At 41.9% G+C, this 17,011-nt stretch overlaps 1 protein-coding gene across 2 annotated transcripts in view; it reads right to left on the bottom strand.

The window, feature by feature from the left end:
• Positions 1–11,776: 11,776 nt before the first annotated feature.
• Positions 11,777–17,011, bottom strand: part of SLC6A16 (solute carrier family 6 member 16) — a 142,068-nt gene continuing 136,833 nt past the window's right edge. For both annotated transcript variants that reach the window (XM_077131186.1, XM_077131187.1), the window contains exons 5-12: positions 16,763–16,938; positions 16,465–16,575; positions 16,040–16,281; positions 14,554–14,740; positions 13,958–14,159; positions 13,681–13,840; positions 12,308–12,470; positions 11,777–12,100 (exon numbers count right to left, since the gene is read on the bottom strand). In XM_077131186.1, the coding sequence (XP_076987301.1) occupies positions 11,951–12,100; positions 12,308–12,470; positions 13,681–13,840; positions 13,958–14,159; positions 14,554–14,740; positions 16,040–16,281; positions 16,465–16,575; positions 16,763–16,938 (1,391 nt within the window). In that variant the 3' untranslated portion in view covers positions 11,777–11,950. The remainder of the gene's footprint in view (positions 12,101–12,307; positions 12,471–13,680; positions 13,841–13,957; positions 14,160–14,553; positions 14,741–16,039; positions 16,282–16,464; positions 16,576–16,762; positions 16,939–17,011) is intronic.

Below are 17,011 nucleotides of genomic sequence, written 5' to 3'. Positions count from 1 at the left end.
GAGGTCTGTCCTGTCAAGGACCTTGCTCTCCAAAGCCGTATGGTGGTCTGCAGCTTAAACTGGCTGAGAAGAGGGCGGAGTTGACAAAGAAAAATAACAGCATATTTAAAAGGTCCCTGTGGAGTTCTAGAAAGATAGTCCTGCTAAAGAAACAGAAGACATCAAGATGAAACAAAACAGAAACAGACACAAACAAAAAATTCTGAAGGCACTGTGCTGGTTTGAAGCTGCCATGCACCCTATCCAAGGCCCTGTTTTTAATTCATCGCTGGGAGGCAGACCTATTGTATGGTGGGATCTTTCGATTAGGTTCCATGGAGATGTGACCCAGCCCACTCAAGGTGGAGCTTAAATTCCCTGCTGGAGTCCTTTATGAGGGGATAATAGAGAGCTCAGAGAAGCTAAGAGATGAAATCCAGAGTTTGCCCCAGAGAAGCTAAGAGAGGACCGACCCAGAAATGCTGAGAGAAAAAAATACCCAGAGACATTTGGAAAGAGCCATTGAAACCAGAACCAGGAGAGAAGGACCAGCAGACATTGCCATGTGTCTTATCACGTGACAGAGGAACCCCGGATGACAGCAGTCTTTCCTCAGAGAAGGTATCTTCCTCTGATGCCTTAACTTGGACATTTTCATGGCCTTAGAACTGTAAATTTGTAACCTAATAAATCCCCGTTGAAAAAGCCAACCCACTTCTGGTATATTGCATCCCAGCAGCTTTAGCAAACTGAAATAGGCACTTAAAGAGATGAAAGCACAACACAAAAACCTTTTGTAAATTGAAAAATAACATGATATTTAAACTTAAAAATTCAGTGTGTGAACTGAATGAGAGGGTGGTCACTACTGAGACATATATGAGTGGTGGAAGGCCAAGTGGGAGGACTCTAAGGCACAGGCAAGAAGTTGAGAAAAACCATGAGAGTAAAAGTACTTAAAAGCCACATCCAAAAGAACTGAGATAAGAATAACAATTCCATCAGAAGAAAAAAGGCATGGATGGAGAAGAGGCAATAAATAAACTAGTAATAGAAGATAATTTCCCCTAGTAAAGAAAAACCCATTTTTGCAACTTGAAATGCTTTGTTGAGTTCCAGTCAGTTTTAATGGGAAGAGATGTGTATCTGGGCATATCCTGGTGAAATGTGTGAATGCCAAGAACGAAGAGAAAATTTTACAGGCATCTGGATGGAAAGACAGGTTACATACAAAGGAAAAAGGCTGACTAGCTTTGGAGTACCCATCTTCAGCACTGGAAGGAGGCCATGCAATAACATCTACAGAGATAATAAGAGAAAGGAATTGCAAACCAAGAGTCCTTTACCCAGAGAAAATATCATTAATTGTCAGGGCAAAGGGAAAATATTTGTAGACACAGAAAAATTAAGAGAATCACCCGTGCACTCTTCTGAAGAAAATCCTTGAGAAGGGACTCTAACCAAACAACAAATGGGTAAGAACAAAGACCTCAAAAGATATAAGGAAAACGAAGCTAAGTAATGTGCAGTAAATAATGGATGCTGAACTCTGTTTTATATATGTACATACCCATGTGTGCTGGTTTGAATCTGTGGTGGATCCCAGAAAAACCATGTCCTTTAATCCTCATTCAGTATTGCTGGCTGGGAGGTTTTTGATTGTTCCCATGGAGACATGACTCACCTGATTGTGGGTATTAATTTCTGATTAGAGGGAGATGTGATTCCACCCATTCCAGGTGGGCCTTGACTGGAATCCCTTGAAAGAGGAAACATTTTGGGGAGAGTCCCTTTTTTAGAATGATAAGATAGCCACGAGAAGCAGAGCATTCACGCAGCCAGAGACCTTTGCAGAGGAAGAAGGAAAACACCCCTGGGGGAGTGTCACGAAGTCAAGAAGCCTGAAGAGAAATCTAGCAGACATTGTCATGTTTGTCATGTGCCTTTCCAGCTGAGAAGCCCTGCATGTCATCAGTCTTTCTTGAGTGAAGGTAACCTCTAGTTGGTGCCTTAATTCGGGCATTTTTATAGACTTGCTTTAATTGGGACATTTTCTCAGCCTTAGAACTGTAAACTAGCAACTTATTAAATTCCCCTTTTTAAAAGCCATTCCATTTCTGGTATATTGCATTCTGGCAGCTATCAAACTGGAACACCATGTATGCATATATGTATTAATGCATATTCACACAGTTATGTATATATGTGTATATAATTATATATTAGATGGTGATCAGTTGCCTGGGAATGTGCAAAAAAAGTTCTGAATATGGATATTCTTACTTGGAGGGGACAAATTCCAAGAGAAGTCTAATTATAGTTTAGCACTTTTAGTTTCCAATTATCTCAGCAAAAATCTAGAAACAGTTAGGAGTAGAAGAGAGGAGGAAATAAAATGGTCCCAAATGTCATATCTTATTGAAGGTAAATAAGAAGAAATGGGATGTCTTACTGAGGGAAATAGTTGGTACATTAGAAATAAACTCCTGGAAAGAAGGCAGGTGTGCCAGTTTGAATCTGTTTGATACCCTAGAAAAGCCATGTCCTTTAATCTTCATTCAGTATTCCTGGGTGGGATCTTTTTTATTGTTTCCATGGAGATATGGCCCACCCAATCGTAGGTACTAACTTGTGATTAGATGGTTTCCACAGAGATGTGTCTCCCACCCATTCAAGGTGGGGTTGCTTACCTCTGAAAGGTAAGAGGAGCACCATTTTTGAAAAAGCTACAGAGCCACCAGAGCTGACAGAGCCCACATATCCGGAGACCTTTGGAGATGCATAAAGAAAACATCCCTGGGGAAGCTATTAAAGAAGCCTGGAGAGAAAGCTAGCAGATGTCACCATGTGTCCTTCCAGCTATGAGAAAAACCCTGAATGTTATCAGCCTTCTTGAGCCAAGGTATCTTTCCCTGGATGCCTTAACTTAAACATTTTTATAGTCTTGCCTTAATTTAGACTTTTTCACAGCCTTAGAACTGTAAAATTGCAAATTAATAAATTCCCCCTTTTAAAAGACATTTGGGGGTGTTGTGAGGGTAATTCAGTGGTAGAATTCTTGCCTGCCATGCAGGAGACCCGGGTTCGATTCCTGGCCCATGCACTTCCCAAACAAACAACAAAGAAACCAACCAAAACAAACAAACAAATAAAAAATTCAATAAATTGGTGTTGCAATAACAGGATACTCACATGGAAAAAGAATGAAATGTGACCCCACCATACAGCATACAAAAAAAAAAACCCAAAAAAAAGCCATTCTGTTTCTGGTATATTGCATTCTTGCAGCTTTTATAAACTTAAACAGCAGGGGAGCTCAAGGACCAAGGACCTAGACATCCTGTCCCAGACACAGGGGCCCTGGCCTCTGGGCCCCCAGCCTCAAGATCTCCACCCTAGTAACACACGTAGGGAAACTGCCAGCTGTTACCAATCCCCACTGAGAAGCCCATCTGAGCCGGGATGTGCTCTAGCTTGTTGGCCTAGGCTGAGTGGATGCGAGAAGCTGAGGCATCTGCCCCTTTGGCTGTCTCAGTTGGGGTCTCAAAACTCTGTTTTTTCACAGACACAGTCTCCGTGGTCTCCTAGCCAGTGGTTTAGTTGGTCTTAATGCTGGTGATTTGGGGTCTGTCTCTGCAGCCAAAAGGAGGGTCCTCCCTTTGGGGCATGTCCTAAGACACCAAGTGTTAGGGAATTCAGATGTCTGATCCACGAGGATTAGAAAGAAGGAGTGCTTTTTTCAGACTGGTGTCTGAAATTCATGAGTACTTCTGAAGGATCTTTATACCAGGCTCCACAAAACCATCCCCTGAGGCCTGTCACACTATTCCTAAAACTCATGCTCAATAAGTAAATCCCATGTGAATGTGTGAATGAACCTTCCTGAAGGAGAATAAAGCCCAAATGTGATGGGGCCAAAAGTTGCCAAAAATCCCTTCATTTACTCTGGTATGGCGTTTTACAGTTTTGCAGGGTGGTATTGAACTTGACATCTGAGCCCATGACTGAATAAGTGGACAGAAAATCCATAACATTTTGATTTGGGAACCAGTTCAATTATACTATATGTCAACTCTACCTCCTAGTTCTTTTGGGCAATAATGTCCTAGTGAATTCTCAATTCTGTAAGGTAGGACAGCATCACTGCCATCTATCCATTGAGTTGTTAACAGGTTAAGGAAGAGGACACGACTGTCCACAGTCACATGGGTGTGATGTTGGCACAAATTCTGATTAACTTCAGGCCCTATGGTATTTCAAAGCAAATGATACCATCAACAGTTTCAGTCCTTTGGGCTCCAAAGCAAGATTTCCACCTCAGTTTCCCTGACATTCTTAGTCCAAAGCTCTGTCTCAAATTCCAACATTTCTAATCAGGGTCCTCATATCTTACACAGTTGAAAACACAGGAAGAGGCATAGATTTGAGGGGCATACAGAGAAAATAACAAGTTCGCTTTGGGGAATACTAAGGGTAAGATGCCAGTGGGCACTAGTTTTTGGAGGAATCAAGTAATGAGTGAGTGACTGAGTAGGAGCCAGAAGACCACTTGATTCATTTGCATGAACCCAGGGGAGACCTTTCTCCTCTCTAAACTTCATTCTGTTCTGAAGATGGAGGATACCAATGCTTACACTTTACAGGGCTTTGTGAGGAGGGAAGGAGATGTAAGGGGAGGTGCCCAGAATGGGGCCATGGATATCTGCAACAGCATCCAGAACATTCTCCGATCACTTTCCCCAGGTTCAGAGAATGGTCACCAGAAAAGAAGCACATGCAACATACAGCACGCCCCCTTCCTCTTTTGCTGTGGGCCCCTATCCCACAGTGGTCCTTGAAGACAGGTACCTAATCCAAAGGCATGGCAATGGGCACTCAGTTCATGTATTAGGGTTCTCTAGAGAAACAGAACTGAGAGGAGATATCTATAGAAATGAGAATTATAAAGGAGTGTCACACACCTGTGGGAATGGAAGAGTCCAAAATCTGTAGGGCAGGCTTTGAAGCTGGCAGCTCTGATGAAGGGTCTTGAAAACTCCACAGGAGAGGCTTGCTGGCTGAAGAAACAGTGAAAAACTCTCTTCTTCTTTGAAAAGTCTTCAACTGATTGGATTATCTTGCTTGCAGCAGACACGCCCTTAGTTGATTGCAGACTAATCATCCACAGATGTAATCAACCGACTGATGATTTAAAAAACCAGCTCTCCGATTTATCAACCAGCCACAAAACAACCTTGCAACAATGGGTCAGGCCAGTGCTAGCCTGAGCAGACAACTGGGCATATCACCTGCTTAAGCTGACACCAAAACCTAACCATCATATTTCATAACCTGGGAAAAAAAAGGATGAACTGGGAGGGAAGACCAGGAGAGCTCTGCAGCATCAGTACACTTTTACCCCCAATCTCTCTTCCTCAGTCCCAATGTTCTTTTGGAAAAGGTATAAAGATCTTAACCCTCTAATGTGTAGAAATTGGAACCATTTACACAGCTGCAGAGAATGTAAAATGGTATAGTCACTGAAAGGTTTAGGAGACGAAAGGATGAGAAAGAAGGAAGGTAGACGGGGAAATTTAAAGCAGGCGGGTTTATTTCTGCGCTCCCGGACTGAACTCACCAAAACCAAGATGAAGGAGGTGAGTCAGCGCCTGGGTGATGGCATGGGCGGTTTTTAAGCAAGGGGGTCAGGTGATGTCCGGAAGGGGTGGCTCTCCGGAAGTCATGTGGTCAGAAGGGGCGGGTCATCAGTTCCGGAAGTCAGGTGTCTGGAAGGGACGGTTCCCGAATACATGTTGGGAGGGGCGACACAGCCTCCGCAGCTCCAGTTGCAGTGCCCTTCCCCATTCCCCCGATGTAACAGTCACTTTGTCAAATACTCTGGTACTTCATCAAAAAGTTAAGCAGGGTTACCTAATGACCCAGTAACTCCACTCCTAGGTATATACCCAATAGAAATGAAAACATATGACCGCATAAAAATTTAGGGTAATGAAAATATTCTAAAATTGATTGCGGTGATGTTTGCACAACCCTCTGGATATTCTAAAAGCTGCTGGATTGTAAACTTTAGGTGAATCGTGTGTATATGAATTATTCTCAGTAAAGCTATTATAAAACCTTAGACCTGTAATCAAAGGAAGCTTGGGATGACAGGCGGAAAGAAACAGAATTAACAACTTGATTTTGAGCACTCTATGGGCAGAGGGCAGACAAGGAATAAGGGAGATTCCAGCTCCTTCATCGATTGGGAAGAAAATCCGTGAAGGGAGTTAACCGTGAAGGGAGTTAAGGTCCAGTGGGTGTCAACGAGTACGGCCACGCCCTCCAGGGGGCGGTGCCTCTAACTCCTTCATGATTAGGTTCTTTCCACCGCCAAATTAACTACTTCCCAGCCATGGTGGGTAAGGCAGTCAAGATGAGCCACCCCAAACTTCAAATCCCAGTCCGTCCTGTTGGGAATGGATAATACCTCCACCCCCATGCCACAGCCTTCTCAAGAGGCAACCTATCCCGGATTATTAGGTAATCTGAAATCCTCAGATTTTTTTTAGGATTTTGTTCATTCTAAACTTTCAAGGTTTAAAGTTGTTTATTAAATTATCTCATTAACTTTTGGAATATGTTGCATCTGCAAATACCAGATTTCATTTTATGAGTTTTTATATTTTTAAAGAGACTTAGTTTTTTACTTTTGTTGAAACTGTTTTCTATATCATTAATTTCTGCTTATTATTTTCTTCTACTTATTTTGGGTTTGTTCAGTTGTTCTTCTTTCTAGTGTTAAAAATGAATACTTAGCTCATTATCAGCCTTCTTTTCTACTATCATATTTAAAGTTAGTTTACCACTTCAGCTCCTTCCCATCAGTTTGATGTATAGGTTTTATTGTTTACTTCTACATATTCTTCATCTTCAATGTGGCATATTCCTTTACCCATGGATTTTTTTCCCAATGTAGTTTTTTAAGTGTCCAGTTGTATGGGTTTCTCTATTGTTATGTTTCCATTATTCATATCTAATTTAATTGCATTGTTTCACAGAACATAGTTTGTTTAATAACAACTATTTGCAATTTGTTGAGGCTTGTACTATGAATTACTGTGTGGTCAATTTTATATTGTGTGTCTGAGATTTTTTTTCTATTAATTATTGACCACAGGGTTCTCTCTCAAGTTTGCTATGTCCATGTCTCTTTTATACCTACTGTTTTTTTCTGTTTCATCTGTCATTTCCTGATAAAAGTGTATTACTTTCCCACAAAGAAGTTGGGCTTGTTAATTTGTCCTCATAGTTTGATCAGTTCTATAATTTTAAAGCTATATTATTAGGTTCATGTAATTTGTAATTTTTTTTAAATTTCCTCATAAATGTAACCTTTTTATATCCTCGCCTTGAATAATGTTTTATTGCTGGGGAGTATTAATCTTTTGTTTACTATTTACATGTTATTATCATCTTCCTCCCTTTTACTCTAAATCTTTCTGTGTCCTTATGTTATAGACGTGTTTGCAATATATAGCAGCAGCTGGATTTTTTTAAATTCCATCTTCATTCTTTTTCTTTCAGCTAGTGTGTCTAATCCATTATTAATAATTGTGATTATTGGCATATGTGTATTTATTTCTTATATCTTATTTTCTATCCTCTAAAATGTCTGATTTTTTTTTTTTTACATTACCTTCTAAATTTTGTTTCACATTTTTGAGGGTTCATTTTTATTTGATTTTTTTTTCCTCTGCTGGTTTGTGAATTGTGACAGAGACTTCTACTGCTTTCTAACAACTGTATTCTACTGTCCTTCCAGCCTGCTTTCTTGTTTTGGCCTTGCTCTGGCCAGTGAAATTAAACAGGAGTGATGCGCTTCACTTCCAGGCCTGGAACATTAAACCCATTCTCCTTCCGTATCCCAGCTTAGTGGGGAAGACTCTAGAGGAGGGAAGCTCCTCAAGATGGAAGAAGACTGGCTTCCTTAATGACTGAATGGAGTGCCTCCACCCCTTTCCAGCATAAATTATACTGTACTCAGTTTTAAGCAGGAAATAAAATTTGATTGTATTAAATCATCAAGATTTTGTATTTTATCTGTTAGAGAAGCTAGCGTTTTATTTACTCTAATATAGAAATTAGAGACTATCTATTTTTTAGTGGTTACCTTGACATTTTGACATGTATCCTTATCACAGTATAAAGATCAATATATACTTATATACTTATACTTATATGTTGAGATGAATACTGTTTCTAAAGCTAAGCTGCTATTGTTTGCAGTATTTTAGTTCTATGTCAATTTTAAACCCTACAGATTAACTGTTGTTACTTCTTATTTATTTGCATTTACCCACATTACCATTTGCTTGTCTTAGCGTTCCTTCTGCCTGAGGGCTCAGCTCTTCCTTCTGGGATCATTTCCCTTCTCCTTGAAGTATATTCTTAATCAAGAATCTGTAGATGAAGAACTGGTTTGTATGACTGAAAATATCTCTACGTTACAATTGTTTTCTATCAGCCCTTGGAAGATACTTCCCCATTATCTTCCAGTTTCTGTTGCTGTTAATTGGAAGCCAGATATCATATTGCCCATCCTTTGTAGGTAATGTCTTTTCTGTCTGGTTACTTTTTACATCTTCTGTTTTTGGTGTGCCACAGTTTCCCTTTATTTGTCTTCCTTTATATTGTTTTGTGCTTCCTCAATTCAATGATTTGTGTCATTTCTCAATTCTGAAAATGTTCAGCTTTTTTTCTTCTTTGTATATTGCTTGTCGTTGTTTTTTCCAGTTATCTCTTTCTGGAACTCCTATTAGATATATGTTGGACTTTTTCTCACTTTCTTCCAAATCTCTTTCATATTTTTGATTCCTTAGTTTATCTGTGGCACATTACTGGTAATTTTTTTCAGATTTGTCTTCTATGTCACTAATTCTTTCCTATTTTTCAATTGGTTGTTTAACCCATCCATTAAAGGTTTTTTTTTTTTTTTTGCATGGGCGGGCACCAGGAAACAAACCTGGGTCTCCAGCACAGCAGGTGAGAACTCTGCCTGCTGAGCCTCCATGGCCTGCCCCCATTAAAGGTTTTAAATCTTAATAATTATACTTTTTATTTTTAAAAGTTTCTTTTGAGTTCTTTTTCAAATATTCTTGTCATTTAAAAAATCTCTTCCTCCTTGCTCTTAATTTCAAGTCCCTTTTTTTTCTTTAAATATAACAGTATATTTATTTTATATTATGTACCTGAGAATTCTGGTATGTTAAGTCTTTGCAGGTCTCATTCTGCTACTTGTTTTTGCTAATCCTCCCTAAGGATGTGTTTTAGTTTGCTAGCTTCCAGAATGTGATATACCAGAACTAGAATGGCTCTTAAAAAGGGGAGTTAAATAAGTTACAAGCTTAAAGTTCTAAGCCTATAAAAATGTCCAAACTAAGGCATCCAGTTAAAGATACCTTAATTCAAGGAAGGTCGATGGGTCAGGAACACTTTTGTCAGCTGGGAAGTTTGTGGCTGGCATCTGCTGGGTGCTTGCTCCTGGCCTCCATTGCTTTCAACCTCTGTTCTGTGGGGATTCCTCACTTTGCTTCCCTGGGGCTGGATTTCATCTCTTGACTTCCCTTGGCTTTCTCCAGGTTCTGGCTTGCTTAACGTCTATTGGTAACGTCTGCTGAATTCAAGCATCTCCAAACATCAGTGTCTGTTCCCTGAGTGTCGGCATCTGTGTCAACTCTGAGGCTTCTGTTGTTTCTGACAGTTCTGCTCTCTCCTCTCTCCAAAACATTTCCTCTTTTAAAGGACTCCAGCAAACTAATCAAGACACACCTGGAATGGGTGGAGTCATATCTCCATCTAACCAAAAAGTCTCACCTGCTATTCAGTGTATCACATCTATGTGGAGATAATAATCTGATCAAACTTTCTGCCCTAAATTTTAGGATTAAAAAAAATAGCTGCCTCCCCAAGATTGAATCAGGATTAAAACATGGCTTTCCTGGGGTACATATTTTCAAACCAGCACAGGCTGTCCTCTATCCATGTGTGTTTTGTTTCTTTTTGTGACCTCATGTTCATTTAAAGTTTATCAGTGGGAATTCTATGAGGCCTGGTAGAAGTTGTGTTTCCTACAAAGATTATTTATAGTTATTTATGATAGGTATGAGGGAATAGAGTTATATCCATCAGATGCCTTTTATATTAATCTCAACATAGATTTTTTCAGACTATACAGGTTGTGTGAATTTGAACCCAGATCCCATGTGACAGAAGGCTTGTGGTTACAGACTCACAAAAGAAAACACAGGGCGGGTGATGGTGGCACAGTGGCAGAGTTCTCACCTGCTATGCCAGAGACCTGGGTTTGATTCCTGGTGCCTGCCCATGAAAAAAACCCCATAATATTTCACTCCTTTCAGAAATAAGACCAAGACATACATGTTTTCTTGCTATCTCCCCCTTCAGATCAAGTATTTGCAGGATGGAAGCTCTTTTTCTGGTAAAGCCCTGAAAGGCCTCAGCTCCTTTGTCCCACCCAGCCTCTAAAACCAAAGTTTCTAGGTTACCAGAGGGTGCCCTAAAGCAGTTACTAGTTTCAACTTGCCTCCCAACCTGAATTCAAGGCTTCATTTTTGGCCACTTAAGAATTTCTTTCACCTTCTAAGCTCACCTATACATTTAAGAGGATTGAAAAATTTCATATTTGTTATATTTTAGGTATTTTATAGTAGGGTGTGCTCTGTCTTATTTTATTGCCATATTGGTTGAAGTGAAGTCCTCCTTGGGTCTTCTCTAATATCTCCAGTCAACCCTGATTCCTTCCCTCCAATTCCGTGCCAAATATCCTTTCTCCAGGCTCTTGGGTCACCTTAGTAATAATATATGATGTTATTTAAAGTTTTGAGTCTCTTGGTAGACTTGGTTAAGTAATCGATTATTTCAAATAGTCAAAAGATTGTAAGATCACCGATTAGCATAGTTCACCACTTTGCCATAATCAATAAATCCACTATTTTCTGAGCAAATTGTCCTTACCTGGAAGTTCAGAGAGAGAGAACCTTAAATCTGGCACAGCCAATGGAAGCTGGACACTTATGACAAAAGTCAGGTTCCACTAAATTGATTTATTTACCAGCTCCATTTTCATCCTAGTTTCCTAGGGACCCAACTTAGAATAGACCAATTCTAAGAGGAAGGTAACCTAAGAGAAGTGGGCCAGCAGTCAAAGGACATCATTATGGTTCTGCGGGAGTGTGGGAAGGACTGCACTATCAGGCCAGAAAAATCTTCCCAATGCAGGAGGACAAAGGTCTTTTTTATTCAGTTATATTAGCAGTTGCCAAGTTTACCTCTTCTAACGTTAAGTTGCCATCCAGGGAGTTCCACTTTGAAAAACAAGAGATGTTATGTCAAATGAACCAAGCCTTTATTTCCAAGAAGAATTACTTACATGACAAAAAGTTTTCCCCTGGTTATTTATCCATTTTAATCACTTTAGGCTTAGCTTCCCATAAAGCCACAGATGAGACTTTCGTGGGCTCTCTCTAGATTCAGGATTGAAGGTAACTGTGGTCCTACCATGTGAATTCTCAACTCTCTTGATATGGGCTCTGCTGATCTCTCCATCTCTCCCCACAACTCTCTTCACCCTCTATACTTTAGCCATATTCTATTGTTAAATCTTCAACTTGCCATGATATTTCTCCCATCTCATTACCTTTGGTACATGATGGTCATGGTCTCTTGGCTTAGAATTTTCAACCCCAACTCTATCCCACACTTGTTCTCCATATATCTAATTCATACAAGTCCCAGCTCAGCTCATTGAACTCTATTTATTGCCATGGAAAGCAGTGAAAATATGTTTTAATAAGGGTACATAAACAAGCTGCAGAATAACAGTATGGTATCATCATGGACCGTGTATGATAATGGCACAAATATTATATATGTCTACGGAAGGAAATATTTGTAAGGATACTAACAGTGGTTAATTGTTACCATGGGTTGTGGGGCCTGGGAAATTCTTCTGAATGAGGATATACAAGGAGTAGGCAGGGATGGGCAAGATGGAAATGAAGATGAGGACCAGGAGTAAGGTCTTGGCCCACGGTGGGTAGTTTCGGATCACCTCATTCGACTGTGGAGAAAGGAGGAGGGGTTAGAGTGCCCAGGCTCTCTGGGACAGGAGGCTGCAGAGGGCGGGTGTAGGAGAAGAACCAGGGAAGAAGACTAGAATGCCCAGGAAATTGGGGGATAAAATGGCTGGGCCCTAGAAATAAGAGTGAGTTGAAAGGGCTGGTCCCCACTCCCTAGGGGATTCTGGGACCCAGGGAAGGAGGCTCACAATGCTTGAGTCCCAGGCCAAGTAGTAGGCGCTGTGCAGATACAGGTGACTGAGGGAGGTTGACAGCAGGACTAGCAGCATACATGGAGACACACAGCCCCACAGCCAGCGATAGACGGTAGAGATGGGACGATTCAACATGATCATCAGGTCTGCAAGGAACCTGGGAGGAAGGGCCACAAGGTTGTGGGAGGCCCAGTCAGGTCTGCCTAGCCTTGGGGGAAAGCTCCACAAGGGAGACCACTCTTAACAGCTCTTCAATATTCCCTTTTCATCTCTACAACCTCTGCCACAGCTCAAGCCTCGTCCTCACTCACTGGAACATAACACCAACCTTATTAACTGCTCTTCTTGCTTCCAATTTGTCTGCAATTTCTTCTTCCCCCTTCAGTCTCATCTCTGCCACAGCCCCAGATTTTTTTTTTTTAAACAATTCTCACCTCTATCACCCTCAGTATAAAGGTTAAGTTCCTGAATGCAATTTCTTCCAGCCCACATATCCAGACTTCTCTGGTGTACCTTTTTCAACCTTAACATGTATGCAAGTTGGGTTCATTCTGCTTAGAATTCCCTTCTCTCTTTTTCTCCCTTGACAAACTCCTATTCACTCATCGAGAGTCTGCTCCAGCATCTTGTCCTCTGGTATACCTTGCCTGACTCTTCAATCTTCTTTGGACAGCCCTTTGTGCTCTTGGAGTGCCCTCAGCTACCTCTAACCACTTTGCCCAGGGATCTGCCTGTAAATGTCTTCCTCTCCGGACTCCGTAATTTTTGTGAACAAAAATTAAAATATAACTCATCCCAGTATTCCCCATATTTACCACAAGGCCTATGAAATATTTGAGAGTAAGTGTGATTTGGTCAACAGATACCAAGAACCACTTTCACCTAGAAATGCTGCTGCCTGAGCCTTCCACCCTTGAATTACACAGTGCTCCAGAAACTTCAGTATGCATACGATTAACCTGGAGATCTTGTTAAAATGCAGATACCGATTCAATGTCTGCGGCGGAGCCTGAGAACCTGCATTTCTAATAAGCTTCCAGGTGATGTCAATGCTGCTGGTCCACAGAACACATTTTGAGAAATAAGGGATTATCCATTTTATATGTCCATATTACCCTGGTTAAAAGTAGGGCTCAGGACTCCCCTGGGACTTGATATAGACTGCTCACTACTTTTCAATTTCACAGCTGTTTGCTCCGGGAAGCAGCCCATGTCTTTCTCCTTCTTGCCCTCTTGGGGGCTCTCCCTAATTCCTGAAATCCGACATTTGACCATGACAGCAGAGGGAGCAAGGGTGGGGTCAGCATTCCCCAGGGGCCCTAGCTGTGTGGGTGCAACGCAGCAGACTTCTGGGATTGGGACATCACCTCCTGGCCCCGTAGATCCAGGCCATGGCCACGTTCTCCAAGATGCCAATGAAGAAGAGGGGCAGAGATGCCCAGTAATCATCCAGCAGGTTCACATAGTAGCTGCCTGAGGGCTTCGCGAAAATGAGGCTTCCCAGGAACATTAGCCCACAGACAGTCACTGGGGGAAAACATCAGGTTGGGATCAAGGTCAGAATTCAAGCTGGACTGTGTGAGCATCCAGTAAGATTAAGCTAAATAATGGCCATGGGTGGGGCAGGGTAATAGGTCAGAGTACCTGAAAGCAGCTTAATATGTTTCCTGAGGGATGGGAAGGTGTCCTGGAGGGGGGTGATGATGCCCTGCATGATTGCTATCATGGTGCTCAGTCCCAGGCTCACCAGCAGCAGGAAGATGATGATGGCCCAGAAGGTGGGTCCAGAAAACACAGAGATGAGGTCAGTGAATGACACAAAGGCCACACCGGGACCCTCCATAACCTGTGGGTGGAGGGGGTAGTGGTGAGGGCTCTGAGCTCAGCATGGAGAGTCCTAACTCCGTTTCCCATCCCTTCCCCTAGGACAGTACTGGTAACACTTTGATGGGAACGACTACACTAATGTGGCCGTGAAGGCATGGGAACTTCCAACTACAATAGCCCCTGGTCTGGCAGCTCTTTTGGGCTGAGAAGAACAGGCTTGAATTGTAGTTCTTGGTGCTGCAGAGGCTACAACTGCCTTGTCACAAAAGGATACTGTGAACCTTGGTTCTGGTTGTCCAGGATGCTGTGGAGAACAGTTCTTTTTTGGATGCTACACACTAAAGACAGCTTAAGTTTCTGAGGCATGGGGAGCTTTGGGGAACTCTAGGGCTCCAACCCCAACTCTTACCCACCTTTTTCAGCTCCTCAGTTAAGTCGCACTGGGGCAAAGTGTTTAGGATCTTTTCTTTTAAATCTTTAGGGAGGTTGTCGAGCCATTTGTTGTAGATGGAGATCGGATCGTGATACAGACTGTCTGGAGGCTGGGCCTCAGGAGGCAGCACCCCACTTGTCACCAGATTCACCAGTGTCTTTGCATTCCTGGGGAAAGGGGTAGGAGCATATAAACCATTTTTAAGAAAATTCTTATCTTCTAGATGAAAAGGGAAATCACTGGCTTAACGTTTTTATCTAAAAAATGTGTCTCCCTACATATACGTATTTCTATATCTATACATACACCCAGAGGCAGATATGTGATATATATATCATAGGGAATTTTGTTCACAACTTTTTTGGGGTGGTGGTGGTGGTGTGGGCTGGGAATAGAACCCAGGCAGGTGAGAATTCTCACTTCTCTTAATATGGGCTCTGCTGATCTCTCCATCTCTCCCCACAACTCTCTTCACCCTGTATACTTTAGCCATATTCTGTTGTTAAATCTTCAACTTGCCATGATATTTCTCCCATCTCATTACCTTTGGTACATGATGGTCATGGTCTCTTGGCTTAGAATTTTCAACCCCAACTCTATCCCACACTTGTTCTCCATATATCTAATTCATACAAGTCCCAGCTCAGCTCACTGAACTCTATTTATTGCCATGGAAAGCAGTGAAAATATGTTTTAATAAGGGTACATAAACAAGCTGCAGAATAACAGTATGGTATCATCATGGACCATGTATGATAATGGCACAAATAGTATATATGTCTATGGAAGGAAATATTTGTAAGGATACTAACAGTGGTTAATTGTCAGTTCACAAACTCATTAGAAAGCCTTCTCGGACTGCCCCAGGCAGTTAGTGGCTCCCTCTTCTGTTACTCTCCATCACCTCTACAACTAGGTCTCACCTAGTTTGTGATTATCTATTTAGTATCCTCTTCCTCAAAAAACTGATTTTTCTGGGGCAGGGATGGTGGCCTGACTCACCATACATACTGGCTATATTCCCAGAACTTTCTCAACACAGGGTTGGTAGATAGATGTTTTATAAATATCTGTGGATGTTTGTGGAATGAATGTCACAGGAGAAAAAACAAAACAAAACAGGTGAATGAGTAGGCTATGGGGGCTCTGGAATGTGGGTCCCTTTTCTGTCTAATGGTTCAGCTGAAGGTATCCCCTAATTTTCCCATGGCAGTTATCAGTTTAGAACAGGGTGAACACTCTTTGTAAACCTCTAAGTCTGGGGCTTCCCTTGTTTAGGGAGGTAGTTCTGAAAGAGGTATCGTTGGAGAAATTTCAGGTGTTTCTAAGGCTTAGGATGCTGCACGTTGAGGACCCCAGATTTGCTGAGCCCAAATTCCTGAGGCTGGGGGCCCACACTGGAGTTCTGGGGCTAGCTCTAAGACCTTGGTCCTTGTGACAATTTCCATCTAAAAGATTGGGCTCACATCAGGTAACAGTTTCCAGTGGTCACCATGGCCGAGTGGCCCATTATCGCAAACACAAACAATGCAGCAATTATGGAGGTGGCCAGGTTGAAGACAGCCACAGCGAAGGCATCACTGACACAGTTGTTGGACCGAGGGATATATGAGCTGATCGCAGTGAAGCTGCCAAAGCTTGGGCCCAGGGAAAAAAAGAGCTGGTTCCCCGTCCGGCGCCACACTTCCAGAGAGAACAGTTCTGGCACCTGAGAGAGAGAAGTAGCATGCGAGGAGATATAAAGGCAGAAGAGGTAAACCATGATAGAGATGGAAGAAGCAAAGAAGGGAGAAAAAGAGGGAGATGTGAGGGCCTCTATCAGACTGACAAACGTATTGTTCCTAACATCCTCATTTGGATTCGAACATTAAAGGTGGAACACCTCACTCACCTTGGGAGCCAAAACACTCTTGAGACCAAAAAATGCGCCTTTCAACAGAAGACTCCGGATAAGGAGACCGAAAAGGATGAGGTAGGAAAGGAGTGCTGAGACATACAGCATCTGAGCAGGAATTACAATTCAAAAATAGAATTGGTAATAGTAAGTAGGATAAAAGGCTATTAGGAATTAGAGGTCCAATTAGAAAATGTGAGAAGTTGGAAACTTATAGGCATCAGAATTTTAGGTAAATATTAGGGATCTTGGGTGGAAGACAGCTTATCAGATTAGTTCATTAGTGGTGGCTTACCTTCCCTGTAGACCTGAGCCCTTGGATCATGGAGATGCAGACAATTAACCAGGTCACAAAGAGAGACTCACTGAGATGCAAGACTGGTAGCCCACCCTTCTCGATTTCATCTGTGGCCTTCAATATTCGCCGGTACCAGAAGTATGTGGTAGATGTCGTCCGTGCACATTCAGAATCTGAGGTAAACTGGCCATGGAGGAAACTGGCCATGGAAGTGCCCCCCTCCAATTTCTTCTCTTTCCCCTCTCC

The sequence above is a fragment of the Tamandua tetradactyla genome, chromosome 16 (genome assembly GCF_023851605.1).
Source record: "Tamandua tetradactyla isolate mTamTet1 chromosome 16, mTamTet1.pri, whole genome shotgun sequence".
NCBI classification, from domain to species: Eukaryota; Metazoa; Chordata; class Mammalia; order Pilosa; family Myrmecophagidae; genus Tamandua; species Tamandua tetradactyla.
The sequence above is the reverse complement of the archived record's forward strand: the minus strand, read 5'-3'. Positions and strand labels throughout refer to the sequence as shown.